At 45.6% G+C, this 14,993-nt stretch overlaps 1 protein-coding gene across 8 annotated transcripts in view; it reads right to left on the bottom strand.

The window, feature by feature from the left end:
• Nucleotides 1–12,907, bottom strand: part of ZC3H7B (zinc finger CCCH-type containing 7B) — a 43,304-nt gene extending 30,397 nt beyond the window's left edge. For 4 of the 8 annotated variants that reach the window (XM_072035339.1, XM_072035327.1, XM_072035340.1 and 1 more), the window contains exons 1-6: nucleotides 12,392–12,886; nucleotides 6,610–6,670; nucleotides 5,047–5,080; nucleotides 4,477–4,674; nucleotides 3,463–3,621; nucleotides 353–433 (exon numbers count right to left, since the gene is read on the bottom strand). In XM_072035339.1, the coding sequence (XP_071891440.1) occupies nucleotides 353–433; nucleotides 3,463–3,621; nucleotides 4,477–4,674; nucleotides 5,047–5,080; nucleotides 6,610–6,662 (525 nt within the window). In that variant the 5' untranslated portion in view covers nucleotides 6,663–6,670; nucleotides 12,392–12,886. Of the gene's footprint in view, nucleotides 1–352; nucleotides 434–3,462; nucleotides 3,622–4,476; nucleotides 4,675–5,046; nucleotides 5,081–6,609; nucleotides 6,671–11,836; nucleotides 11,862–12,391 lie in introns of those variants that run through there. The other 4 variants (XM_038187599.2, XM_072035332.1, XM_072035323.1 and 1 more) reach the window with 3 other exon arrangements.
• Nucleotides 12,908–14,993: the final 2,086 nt, after the last annotated feature.

Raw genomic sequence — 14,993 nt, 5'->3', positions numbered from 1 at the left:
AGGAAAGGACTGTGAGGCAAAATCTCCTTTGGGATCAGGCCACTTGTTCCCTTCCTCATGGAGGCTCCCAAATACATCAGAAGCTTCTCCTGTGGCACCGGGTGGATTAGCTGGAGGCACGGGAAATACCCCAGCAGTAGACCCAGGGCAGCAGTGGGGTTAGAAATGGATTCAGGCGAAGGTGAGTCAGAGGGTCAGGGCAAGCAGGGTAGCCAGCAGCCCGCTGGAGGGACTGCAGGGCAGTCTGTGTGTGCCTACAGCTGCAGAGCAGCACCTACCACTTCTGCAGAAGTAAACCTGAAAGAGTTGAAGGACGTTCTCTAGGAAAACAAAACTAAACAAAAAGTCATACCTGAGGCCTTTTGTACGCTTTCCGAACCCTCAGTCCCAGCTTCTGGGCAAGCTCCTGTCCCAGCTGTGTGACACTCTCATCCTGGGGACAAAAGCATTGCAAGGACACTTTCAGTTCAGTGTCTTTGTGGCAGACAAAACAAACCAAACAGGAATGCAGCGCTTCACACGGGGCTGTGCCAAGAAGCCTCACTCGGAGACAGCAGGAGGTGGACAATTGCCAGAGCAGCCCTAGGAGAGAGCCCATGTGGACCAGAGTGTTCTTGCTCCTGCTGAGACACTGGGGTCGCACCAGGACCTCACTCCACGCTCTTTTGATGCTGCAGAAAATGGGAAGCAATCATCTGCTCGCAGGAAAGCACCCGCTCTCTGAAGGCAGGGTTCCTGACTGCCATCGACAATACGGCTGAGGGGGCTGCCACAGGTGGCTGGGGGCTGATCCAGCTTCCGCAAGGTCCCCATGGCTGGGAAGAAGGAGCCTGCAGGCCTTCCTGCATGCACAGGCTGCGTGCCTTCCCTTTCTGCCAGCCACAGAGCTAACAAACAGTTCTGATATGCAGACAATATTTACTAGCCTGGTTGGTTTGTTTGTACAGCTGAAATCGAGTCTCAGTTTCCAACTTAGTAGCTACCAGGCCCTTTCACCAACTCCACCTCTGGTTAAACAGCTTCAGCTTAGCCAAGAGATCCTTCTGCTTCCCGCCCTGCATGCCATTAACCACCCGCCCTCTCTACTTACTATATAATTCTGTGTTTTTTTTCAAGCTTCCTTCTGTCTGAAGATTGATCCTTTCTCTTTCAGCCCCTCACTAGCCTCTGGGTCTTCTATCTCCCAGTCTCAGCAACTTTTCCCTTCAATTTGGAGTGCTACATTTTGATTGTATTTGCTTCCCCACATCCTCAGTGTTGATCAGGTCACTGTCTTTGAACTCAGTGAAGAAAAAATCTAGTCTGCCTATGTTCTCTTCTCTCTCCATCTTACACTTCTTCAGGATGTACCTGCCTCTCCTGAAACTGTTCCCATACACTCCAGAAGCCTACTCCTGGTCAAATCTTATGGTTGCTTGTCCCTCTTCACTTTCTTCCAACTCTCAGATCTTTCTGACACCACCATCGCTCTGTCTTTATTAACACTGGACCCCAATCATGTTTTCAGTTCTCTGTTTGCCTCTGGTTCTTCTGCCTTTCCAAGCACTGTCTCAGGTGTTTTCTGAAGTCTGCCGTTTTCCTGCTCCTTGTGGAAAATTCACAAGGAAGACCTCCAGCATAATCGCTTTTCATTGATCTGACGCTGATACCTACCAGGTTCACCCTACCCAACTCCACATTCCATTGTCACTCTGACGTGTTCTCTGATGCTTGGCTAAGATCAAGAATGTGTTTTTCTCTGGACTACCTCCACCTCCCAGCAGCATGTAGTTAATTGTGGTCCTTTTTGTCAAGAAAGCCTGAGGGCTTACTTTCTCTGTGTCATCTTCTAGATCTTTCTTTAGCCTTCTCAGCCAAATACCACCATCAGGCGCTTCCTACCTCCCTCCTAAACAAGGGGATGCTCAACAAGGGCATGCAAAATGCTCTCCTCCAACATCCTAAAAAAATAAAACATAAATAAAAATATGCTGCTGCCTCTCTTTGTGCCACACAAAAAGCAGACCACAGAGAAGTATCAGCCTCACCACGCTGGGAACCTCTGCAAACTATCAGTGCTGAATATCTGCACCCGGTTAACTCTGCTAGACAATGAGTCAACTGCGTGGCAGTGCCTTCATCACTGCAAGCTTTAATACTTCCTCTGCTTTGACCACAACAAAGTTCTCAACTGTTACAGCAACGCAAGCTGGAAGCACCTGGTTGCTCCAGAGGTCTAGCAACTGGTGTAATGGAAGGAGAACTGAGATGATGGATAGCATGACTTGCCTTTGATGCAGAGAAGGTGTGTGATTTCTGTCAAGCAGGCAATAAGGCAATGGGGTACTTTAATTTACAAGACTGAACTGTTTAGAGCCAGGAATGCAAATGTCTTGATATAGAATTCATAAGGTTGAGTTATCCTGACCCAGAAAAGTTTGATAAAATGTTTGTAGACCACCATGACCGTAGTGTTTTAATCATACACTGAAGTGGCTCAATTACATTGTGACATACAGCCACATGCAGCTTTACATGTACAGATGTATGAGATGCCTTTGTTTATAAAACTATTTAAGAACTAACATAATACCTCCAGTGGTTTTGGTCACCTTGTTCTGCCAAGGCAAGGAAACCATGAATACAAAAGGAGCAACTAACTGCTAACGTGGCTTTGCTTTCAACGATTGCTTCTGTAATTCTAATAAAAAGGAAAAATTAACTTCTGCTGAAACAATTGCATTTTTCTTGTAATAGCATTACTATGATGGATCAGAATCAAATTTAGCAAAGACAACCAGTACCCAGCAGTATCTAATCACAGTCTATTTATCTGTGCAATTATCTGGCCTAAAAGAAGGCTCGATAAAAGCATTATTAGGAAAATATCTAGGGCGTAATAGATGGAGATAGTCCCCTCTGAAGGCAAAAAAAAATTACACACCTGTGAACACACCAATAATAATCTAGGACTCCTTCACATGTCTCTCGAGAAATAATGAAAAAAACCCACCTTTGTCAGCTTGCCTTAGCAATTATTAACTAAAACGTCAGACATTTTTATTCCAAACAGGAAAAGAATGCATGTTTTCCTCACAGGGCTCCAGTTCCTATTTGTGCCATTCTCAAAGTATTCTCATCAGGCATATAAAACCAGATGTTTAAAACAACCTTATGGCCCTAGATCCTATTCTGCTAGGGCAAGTTCTTGCTCCTCACAGATAGGCCAGCTAACCTGCTGGAACTGACCAGCATCTCTGGCTGGCATTGTGTAGATGGTGACTTGGACTGAAGAAATTTACGAATTCAGACATCCTCTCCAAGTGAGAGAGAGGGAGAGAAGCTTCCTGGGCATAAGCACATCACCAGGAATAGACAACTTTCCCCTTCCTCTATCCTCAGGTGTCACACTAAACGCTACATGATGGAAGAGCAAGCTGGTGAGCCACAGAAATTGAGAAAAGGTATGAGACAAAAACTTACATGGGGGAGGGACAGCAAGCACCGGCTATTACACTCATATGCTTCTTTGTGTCTTCCAAGTTCATTTAGAGAGCGGGCTTTCCGGAAGAGCGCTCGGATGTTCTCCTTGTCGAGACCTAAAGCCTTCTCGCTGTCTTCCAGTGCCTTCTCATACTTCCCCTGCACGGAAGAAACCACCTCGAGTCAGCACAGCAAACTAAGCCCTCTCTGTCTGAATCCAAGTGTTGGATCTCTCAGCAGAAATATGAAAGCATGTAAAAGGCAGTTGGAAATACGTACATTACATCACATGCAAACAGAAAAACTTCAGTAATAGAAGGTTTTTTTAAGTCTTCAAACCAAAAAGCACTTCAAAGTTTGTGAATGCTAGAATTTAGGCTGCTTGAGCAACCTTATCTTACTTCCCCCTCTACCTTGGGCATGTTACATTTGACAGTCTTTAATTACTTGACTGCCTGCTAACTTTGAGTCCCATGAAAAAATCTCATTATGAACAGGATGGACCTGCTTTGGGGTTGTGCCATAAAGGAAAGCTGTTGCATTCCTGAGGAAGATGGAAGAACACAGCCTTTTAGAGCCAGAGTATTTCAGAATCATTTTCCTTATGTGTACTGAAAGCTCTGCCATGACCCAAAGCCTTCTTTCTCACTGTCTTCTCATAGATTTGAGGAGGCAAACTTCCAGAACAACACTCGAAGACTCAGTACGGGAAGGCACTGGCTCTTTACAATCTGATCTCCAGACTGTGAAGAACTCCAGAACTCCTCACCAACACAGACCTGAACTGCTTTCTCAGTACCTTAAGCCTGACCAACAAAAGCAGGCCCCCTCTCCTTCACAGCCTTCCTCTGGTCTTGCAGTGTACAGTGAGGAGGTATCAAAGTTCTCAACGTGTCACCATCTCCTCCAGCGCTGGGGTTGAATCCCCTCCTGACACCTTTTCCAATCGCATGGCACCCAAAGCACTCCAGATGTCCACCCTGGCTCTTGGGGGTGACCCGGGAAGGTACTCACCATGGCGAAGTAGCAGGCAGCTCGGTTGACATGCAGCTTGCACAGGAGTTCCTTTGGGATGGTCACCTCGTCAGAGGCTGCGTAATCCGCCACATTCAGCCCTTCCACATACTGCACCAGTGAAAGCTTGAAATCCTTCTCTCGAAACAAATCATTGCCCTCTGCAAACAGGTTTCTCACCAACTTCTGCAAAAAGGCCTGGGTCGTAGGGAGAGAACAAATAGACTGAAACGGATACCCAGAGACAGGCGCAGTTTCCCAATTTCCCATTTCCTTCCGTATGTTTTAGCAACCTTCCTGCCCACTAAGATTTTCCTGCCTCCCTACTCTCCTCTAAGAAACATCAGTCTTTTGGTAGACACGAATAATTCAGTCAAATGTCCTTCCTTCATGAACACTCAAGCACCTTCTTCTTTCCCTGAAAGTTGTCCTTGTCAGAATCCTTAAAACTTTAAGTTTTATACAGACCACTCCATGCTCTCCACTTCTGGTATGTAAACTAATAGCTGTGCAATAGAACAAATTTTATTAACCAAATTTCCTAACATCAGGAAACAAACTTTTAATTACCTCATAATCTTCTTGGCTTAAGGGTAATGTGGACCTGAAAAAAAAAAGAGGAAAAAAGCTTATGACACAGGCATCCATGCGAACACTTTTTTTGATGAAGAAATTGTCCTTCCAGTCCTGTTTTGATGATCTCAGTGAGTTACCAAACATTTTATCACTTCAAAGGCAGCTGGGGTGAAGAGAACACAATTATGGAGCATTATGTTCAGTGATGGCCACTGTGGTACCAAGAGAGGGTCAGGTACCAGAAGGATTTGAGACTGGTTGTATCTTATTCTCAGCTTTCTGCACATATATGATCTTTGGTAATGTTGCCTTCAGACAGCCACCTATAAAAAACATCTTTAAGGAAGTCCCATGAAAGATTGTCATGGAGAATATGAGAATATTTTAAGAGAGGCAACAGACTCCAAGAACTCCTCAAATCCTCTGTGTGATTACAGAAAAGCCATACAGTGATAAATGCAATCACTTTGCTCTGTGTTACCTCAGCCACATGCCTTTAGGCCTACACCACAAACAGAAGGAAAGGAGAAAACTGTCCAAGTGCAGGAGGTCAGTGACTTCTGGCTGTCTTGGCCAAGACTGCCAGGCTGTGCCACAAAACTGGCAGTGCTTGTGCAGACAACACCCATCCCACAACAGCACTGAGACCTAGGCAAAAGTTTCCATTCCTCAAGTCAGACCCCCTAGGTCATCCAGGTTTGGTCTACACATAATTTTTTCTCTTCAAATAGATAACATTAAGCTGTATAGAAATCCTTAGAACTTTTATGTCCCTCCTGACCTTTGAAATACAGCGCTGTATACATGACCTTACTGGTCAGAGACTAAACATTTTTAGATTTCATCAGTACCAAGAGGAAGTGCTATGGCATTCTAAGAGACATTCATGCTGCATATAAAATTGGACTACTCCTCTTTCAAAACAAAATAAGCCAATAAGCAACACTTGCCCTGGTTCAAAGTTCAAGATGCATTCCAGAGGCACAGTCAACATCCCGTATTTCTAAACGGCTTTATTTCTGGGAACCTTATGCATTTTCATAAATGGTATCAGAATAAACCTCACAACTGCCTGTCTGAGACTGTGTTATCAGCCAGGTTTAGTCTCTGACTGGGGTAAAAATAGGATTGTCATGCCACAGGATGTAAGAATGTAACACGGGAAACTGCAGGACTCAAAGCAAACTGTAAGAAAACAAAATGAAACAAAAACCCGATTACTGTCTCACTGCTTCCCTACTCACTATGCAACTTGGACCTTAGTGCTTTCGCTAGCTCAGCCACTGTAGGGACAGCAGTCCCGTACTTCATAAGGAAGTACTTGGTCTCATACTTACCACGCAAGTAATCCCCAAGCTCTAGAAGGCCACAGATATTCAGAGAAGAGAGACAGGAGGCAACAACTACATTGGCAACTGTAAAAGACCCAGGCCATCTCTGCCTGCTACTGGCAGCACATGGGGCACCTGGCAATTCCTTTGCCCTGCTTTTCCTACAGCCCGCGATCTAATGATAGCCAACTCCAAAGCCACAGAAACAATGAAGCTGTCCACTTACTGAATGAACTGAAGTCCTTTCTCTATTTCTTGTTTTCTCTTCTGTCTCTCCATTATAGTTGCTGCAGAGGAAGAAGAAAAAAACAACAAAATGAGTCATTACAGGTCTCACTGGCAATTAAGCAGCACGGTATTTTGTGTGTGCCTGAATTCACCACTAACAAAATGTTCCAGACCAGATGCCCAGAACACCGAAGTCCACGATTTATCCACACAGCAGACAAAGGACAGCCAGCAGCTCACTTCCCTGTATCTGCTTTTTCTCACATGCCATTGCCAGGATACACAGGCAAAGAGGAATCGCTTCAATTTGAGCTCTAAACTTCAGACTCCCAGTAAATAAAGCAATGGGAACCAACTGTAATCATGACTGCCTTCTAGGAAAGGAGGAAAAAAACCAATCAGCTTTTTCCCTGCACTGGCAGTGATATCAGGAATTTGTGCGGGGACCCTCCCACGATAAACAATTCTGACTGCTAGACCAGACTTAAGCTGGTTTACATCATGGAATACAAAACAAGTAATTTCTGTAAGGTGTCTGGAAACACAGAGCAAAGAGGGACGCTAGGAGGGTGATGGAATTGCTTGCTGTGGTACACGGAAAAGGACAAGAACGGGTCTCAGCAACAGAAATTTCATGCTGAAAATCAGCTGGCAAGAGCAGCAGAGACTTGGGAAAGTTCCTTGGGACTGAGGCTTCCCTCTCCCCAGATGCTCCAGGTCAGAGTGCAGACAAGCAAGGAGTATGTTGGAACCATTTTGGAGTAATGTCCCTTTTCTCAGTTCCAATGGGTTTGAAGCACATCATTAGATACCTAAGTTTCATCCCCTGCAGTCTGGGGGCAAGTATGGGAACAGCTCCTGCCTGACCTTGCCCCCAGGTCTGCCACACAAGAGAATAAAAACGGGGAGAAGAGATGGCACATTTTGTGGCCATAAAAAGAGTTGCTGATGACCACAAATCTCCCTGTCTTGACATCAACCAGCTGTGATTACAAATGATGTTCAGCATTTGAGGGACAAAGCCAGCAAGCATGGAAACACTGAGCTGAGATGGAGCTGAAGACAACATGCTCTCAGCCTGGGATTGCCTCTGAAGAGATCAGGAAAAAAACAGAAGTCATTTCTCAACACTGTAACAGCTTGGAGAGCGTTATCACCTGGCTTCCTTTTATCTTAAGGCCATCTTTACCATTCTAAGGTATCTTATGGTACCTATGGCACATCCAGTCCAGAACAGCTTGAAGGAACCTTTAAGGTACGTGAAAATCAATCCTGACAACTCAGCAAGCCCTTATTGATTGTGCTGTGCACTATGCAAAATGTAGAACTGATACCTGCCCTTCACCAAGCAGGGCAGCTGGGGGAAAAAAATAAAGATAGGGTGAGATAAAGACTGGGAAGAAAAGGTAGCAGCAGTAAGCAAGGGCTTGAAAGAGATACAGTGCAGTTTGCAAGTCATCAGACATTAAATTTGAAAGCAATCTGGTCCAAACAGCAGGTAGGAGATTTTAAGCAGCTGCATGTGGAACAGGATGAGCAGCACAGCAAGGAGAGGAAAGCCAGAATGCCAGCAGACAAGGTGAGTGATAATCAGCGTCTCTGTAAAGGTTTTTAACAGAAGCGATGGAGAAGAGCAGGTAGACTTCAGCACAACACCACCAGAAGGCCTGCAATGATTTATAAATAACCTGGATAATGAGCAATCAGTTAGAATAACAAGGAGACTGTGAGGTTAATATTATCGCTGAAGCTACAAGCAGACAGGCTTGAGGGGCAGAAAAAGACACAGTCACTTCATTTCACATTTCTTCTCACATGAAACTCTGAAAAGACAGAAGTAAGAGAGAAAAGATGAAGAGAAGCAGAAGGAGCTATTTGCACACAAACAGCAGCGAAGGCCAAGGAAGAGGACAGAGCAACCCCAGAGGAACATAGGAGAGAACTGTGAGGGACATCAGAGACGCAGATGGGGAAAAGGCCACCACGGGAAATGACAAGAGAGAAATTTGGAGCCGGAAGGGGAAGAGTAAAAGAGCCAAGGGACCCTTACAGAAGCTCATGAGGGAAAGTACAGGAAGGAAGGGAGAATTTCTAGCTGCCTGTGCTCTGAGCTTGAAATGCCCTGTTCGGCCTCACCCAGCCGCGCGCACGCTCTGCCTGCTCTGTGCAGATGCGGTGGGGCTGTGCCCTGGTTAGCGAGGTCACTGCTGGTGGCTGCCATCACTTCGTGCTCCTAGCCTGTCCTCCCTGGGGGAGCAGCCTTGCTCTCACCAGTCCCTGACAGGAGCCAGGCTGGAGGGAATAAAAGGAACAGAAGCGAAGTGGTGCCCCACGGGTCTGATGGAAAGGGAGATTATTGGCGACTGCGGGGAGAGCCGCTGAACACTGGCTGTTCCTCACAAAGTCAGTGGCTGCACTCCAGGAACGCTGTGGCACACCTTCACAATTGTGTTTATCCACACAACGGATGCATCACCTTGAAAAGCTTCTGATATGCACAACCTGCTTCAACCACTGCTACCGAGCTCAGCTCTTTTCTTAAAATACTACTGCAAGGAGCGAGGAAGAGAAGACCCGTACCTGTTCTCATGGCTACTCTGATCCCACTGCTAAACACCCTCCACAACAGGATGTGGGCACGTGTTATAACCCAAGCTGTTTGCTGCTGCTTGCCCGCAGGGAATGGCATTCAAATTATTACTGACCAAAAGCTGGAGTGGAGCCAAAGGACTACAGGGAAGGGCTCCAAAACATCTCCTTCCTACAGTTACCCAACTCCTCTTGCATCCTGCAGCTCCCCTTCTGTTTTGTCTCTCCTCACCACCACTGCCACCACATCCAACGTGCCCATCTCCATCCTTGCTTCATTTAGATGGCTTGATCATCTTCAAATCCCACAATACCCAGCTACAGTTTTGATCCTTGCTACAAAACCCTTGTAAAAAAAAAACTCTGGGCTTTGCATGCTGTCTCCTCTCTGCAGCCCTGACCTCATCTTCCACAGCAAGTGCTCCCCAACACGAGACCCTACACTGCTTCCTTTAGACACAAACCTGACCTTCCTTCCACACCGTTGCACCCTGGGGCTGCCCCACATTCCCCTCTCCTTCCAAGTGGGTGACCAGCCTCCTCTGCTAGCTCTCCACCCCACCTTCACACTTCTGTCACGACTTTACACATAAGACTCATCTTCTCGTGGCAACACCCTCAAAATGCACACCACATGTTGCTGCCCTAACGACCTATTTTATACTTCTTGGAAACAACCCCCCTTCCCGTTCGATCCGGCTTCACGCCAGCACCTTCCTCCATGTGTTCTCCTCCTCCGTTATGCCTGCCCCACTGCCCCTGGAGGCTACCACTCAGACTCCTTGTGCCCCTTTTGCTCTTCACACCTCCCCTGCCGCTTTCCAGGCGAACTCGGTCACTTCTGTCTCCCCTTGTCACTCCAGGCTCTTCATCGTGTTTCATTCTAGCTTTGGACCAAGCCACACACCCGTTACACCCGCAAACCCAACGCGCAGTCAGCCACCAACACGTGCAACATTTTGGTTCTGCTGCAACCACATCGTGGTTGATGCATAACTAATTTTAAGCACAGAGCTTGCTTAGCTTTTTTTTCTCGGTCTTGTAAATATTTTTAGAAACACAGTGGAAAACATTTCATCAAGCAATGTGCCTAAATGTCTTTGTTTCCCCCTAAATCTGTCTGTCCAGACTTGTCTACTCAAATCGCTAGCAGGATTCGAATCCAGGGTATTTATATCCCCACCACAAAGCTCTTATCGTTTCAGTCCAGAGATGTTTATCCTTTCTGGTCCAGCATCTAGAGAGGACTTTATTCATGTTTTGTCAATGAGTTACAAACTATTTGCCAGACAGAAATAAAATATTGCAGATCGGCAAAACGGTTTTCTTGCCTTCAAAAGGAAGCATGAGCCAGTAAACAGGGTGACTCAATCACAAACCGGGTAGATTCACTCTACCAGACAACACAAGATGAACAGGAATACTTTAATTTACCTTAGCAAGGACCCTGCCAGAGCTGAATGTGGGCAAAGTTTTTCATAATGCATTTCTGGGATGGCAATGAGTTCACACTTGTCTGACTTCCAGGCTTCGACCATAACATTTCAGCCAGAAACAAGCACACTGAGATGCAACTGACAGGTTGTAAAGCCGAGACAGGAGCTCAGCCCCAGGCTCTGTGCGCTCTCCTCCATGCAAAAGGCTCCACAATTTGCTAACCTGCAAACAGGGAGCCTTTGGCTGCAGACTGGCCACCTCAGTGGTGCTGCAAAACAGGTCAAGCCCTGCAGCCCACCACAAACAAGGTCTCCTGCCCACTCCCAGGGGCCGTTCCCTGGGTTTGAACACTTCTTATAGCCAGCAACTTTCGGAGTCCCCACACCCACCAGGTCTAACAAACCCATCCCCTCATCCCCTGGTCCCAGTGAATGTGGGACAAGTCTGCAATGACACCCCAGCCCCAAAAGAAAATAACAGCAGCCATCCAACATATCCCTTGGAAGGCAGGCAAAGCCTCAGGAGATCATTCTGGCCCTCCTCACCCCCTTTTTGTCTTCCTCCAGCCTCACACTAACACCCCATTTACTGCAGGTCACCTTCCTCCTGCCCCCAGCTGGGACAGCAGGGTGACATTGCCATCCATTGCCCATTTGCTCCGGGGTCTCCTGCCCACCCAGCTCGCCCTCCCCTGCCTCATTTAAAAAAATCAGTGCGGGAGCTGGCTCACACACGGGCAAAACGACAGCCCCTGCTCTCCTCCCCCCTCCCCTCCATCCCCAGCACTAGGCCGCCGATCCCCGGCCTCGCCTAGCGGCCACCGCGGGCGGAAGCGCCACCTTGGCCGGCCGGGGCAGAGAGGGGCCGGCGGTGCCTCCCGTGCCCCGCTCGGCTCTGCCGGGCCCCGGCACCCCGGCATGATGTCCCCCCCCCCCCCAGGTCCTGCCGGGAGGGGTCTCCCCCGGCAGGAGCTAGCTAGGTTTCCAGGAAAACGGCAAACAAACCCAAACATACTCTTCATCCTTCCCCACCCCCCATCCGCTTAAATAAAAATCACGGATCGCCGGGAGTCTGGGAGGCGACTCTATGAAGAGAAAAAAAAAAAAAAAAAGAAAAAAGAAAAAAGATAATCTTCCCTGTTACCCGGAAACTGTCTAAAGCATCAATATTTTTTAAAAACAAAAATACAAAAACACAACCTTCTGATTTGATAAACTTTACAAGCCCCTAAGGAAGGTACATCTGAAAAGCTATTCCAGCTGGGCTCCTCTGCTCCTTCGCGGGGTTTATACCAAACAAGAAGGGGAAGCTGCAGCCAAAATACAGACCCGAACACGGCTCTCAAAGCTACAAACCACAAACACAACTAATCCTAAGTTTTTCATATAAACCCAGGGGCTTTTTCCCTAGCTATTCAATTTTAGACTACTACCACATTTTTTCCAGGGGGTGGGATTAGGATCTCTGACAATTATTTTTTTTTTGCAAGCCCCACATTTTTGGCAGAAGGGGGGGTTAGCTTCGAAATCTCGCCAATATTATTTTTCTCCACTTTTTTTTTTTTTTTTTAAATTGCAATTACACAACGTTTCATCTATGCAGTTCGTATTTGAAACCTTCACTTTTTAATGAAGCAACATCGAGATTTTCTTGTTTCTCAAGTCCACCCCTTTCTACATACATAAACACGCACACATATACATTAGGATTAAGGAAAAAATATCCCCCCAAAATAATAATAATAAAGGACTCACCTCTTCTTGGGTTCTCCCCCCCACGCTATGTATAACTTTCCTTGATAAATGGTATTATATTACTAGAGGTATTATTAATGTATTATTACTATAAGTAATAATAATAGTAAGTGCTATTTAATTATAGAAGGGAGCATTCTGCTTCTGGATCGGCTGCCCCTGCAGCTCCCTCCATGTGCCTCCTGAGCTCTTTACTTTCATTTCCAGGTCTCTCGCTCGCCGCTCGTTCTCAGCCGCACCAGCAAGAGAAAATGCCTCCCGCATATCCTCTGGGCCCTAGAGGCTACCGCTTCCCACGGCAAACACGCACGCATCTTTCCCTCCCGGCCAGTTTTGAGATTCTTTAAGGTGAAACGGGCTTAGAAAGAAATACTAATAGTAAAAAATAAAGCTCTGGAATGTTCGAAGCTCCGATCTTATTTTAATACATTTTTTTTTTCCTTTCCGGTTGTCTTTAGCAATATATCGAATATACCCCAGAAGAAAGCCAAGCTGCCTCTGCAGAGTGCCTGTCTGCACGTGAAGTGCAGCAATGAACTAAACTGCAAGACCCCCCCCCGGGGGGAGGGAAGGGGTATCACATGCATGAAGCGACCCTTTTGCTCAAACACATATGTTTGCTGGGAGGGGGGGCATCGCAATTACGTATTCTGAGAAAATATTTATTCTGGCCAGAAAACGCTTATTCCATTCCATACTGCTGAGCAGCTTCCCTGTAAATAAGATCTAAAAACACCAACCTTCCTGTGCAGAAAGGAAGATACTGTGTGTATATATAAAATGATATTACTATTATATGCCATTCTATGTTATATAATATACATATGTGATACATAATATACATACACATACATACATATTTATATTTACACATATGAGCTTAGGCACTTCCTGGGAATGAGATCTTGGCTTCTTCTCATTTCAAATCTTTCAGTATTTCCAGAAAGTGGATTGTACCGCCACAATACCCCACGCTGCAGAACCCCAGGAGGTGAGTTATCGGGGGAAGCAGGAGATGGGCACCACAAGTTACGTTGTCACGGGAAATGTCTGTGAACACAGAGGTACACAGATCACCTTAAAAAAAGGTTTCATGCATCCCCGCCCAGCTGCAATGCCATCAACTTCAAATATCCCTCTGAAATGAGCTTTATGCTCAGCTCCCAATGCAGACTCCCTTGATAGGATAGGTTCTCCTCTCCCTGAAGGCTTCTGTCTCCTGTCAGATCATAGTTTCCAGACTGACACTCGTTTAAATTATCCCCTCTTTTTAAATGCAACCAAGATCCTGTTTACTCTTCAGCGTCTCAATCCTGTATTTACCATGACCCAAAACAGTGTCACTTATGATTTGCAGCTAAGCAACTCAGACAATATTCAGATGCAGGTAGAAGGTATCATCTAAAATGTATTAAAAATCCTTAGTACTTAAAACATTTTAATCAGAAAAGGAAATACTTGATTATACTGAGTAGGATTGGCTTCTGGCAGCCCTGTCAACACAATAAACTGATAATTCATGACATATAGGCTGTTAATTGTATAATGCACCATATGACATTGGAGAATATTGTCCTACTTATTTTCACAATATTTAATCACAATAATATTTTTTTTTTTTTTTTAATGCATTTATTATGCTCTCCAGTACGATCCAAAGATTACTGTTATTTGTGGATACAACTGTGTTCATTTTTGTTACCTGTTCAGTGAATTTGTTACTACTTATTTTTAGATATTGACACCATGACAATGGGTAGAGTCCAAGCAAGCTGGGCCTCCACTGTAGAAGCTGCTTGGCAAAATGTTAATTAAAAGACAATCCCAGTTGAGGGGTGGCTTTGGGCAGAAGAAAGGTGGGGCTAGCCTGGTGGGAAAAGTAAACCCAGGGAGACCTGATGTTGGATCACACAGGGCTGGCAGCATCACAGAGCCATGAAGCATCAAGTGAGTCAGAGAGCTCAAGAAGCCTCCAACCCTGCTCTTGGAGTTCAACATCTGAGAGACTAGAAAAGCACTGCAGCTGGATGAGAACAAGAAGGCTTAGGAGAAGCCAAGGAGACAGAGGAACAAAACCAAACCCTATACACAATCAGGAGCTATACTGGAATAAGCACTATTTTTCAATTCAAGAACATTAATTTTCAAGACTGAATTTCCCCATGGAATGTCACATTATACTTCCCCCTGCCCCAATTTCCTTTGCCTGTTTTACTGAGGGCTGACCTGTAAGGTCATAACCCAGCAGATGTTGCCCTGCTCATAAAATGACACCTTTGCCCTGGGGCTAACATGAAGATTCTCATAATTTGGAAGCACAGATATCTAGGTCCTGGGTGCACATATTCAGCAGAGTCAAAATGCCAAAAATCTATATTACAAAATATCTGCAGTGTCATAAAACTCACTTTAATTTCTAAAGCTATTCTTTTAGGGAGAATTAATGTATCAATCTATGCTGTAATGGCAAAGTACACTTTCATTCCAATACAGCTGCATCTACAATTAAAGGCTATATTCTTGCCCCTTTGGCTCAGCCAATCTTTGGGAGAAAGACAGAGAAGGGAATTGGATATATTTGATATGATCCTGTTTATTGCTA

The sequence above is a fragment of the Anas platyrhynchos genome, chromosome 1 (genome assembly GCF_047663525.1).
Source record: "Anas platyrhynchos isolate ZD024472 breed Pekin duck chromosome 1, IASCAAS_PekinDuck_T2T, whole genome shotgun sequence".
Classification (NCBI taxonomy): Eukaryota; Metazoa; Chordata; class Aves; order Anseriformes; family Anatidae; genus Anas; species Anas platyrhynchos.
This window is presented reverse-complemented; position numbering and strand designations above follow the sequence as displayed.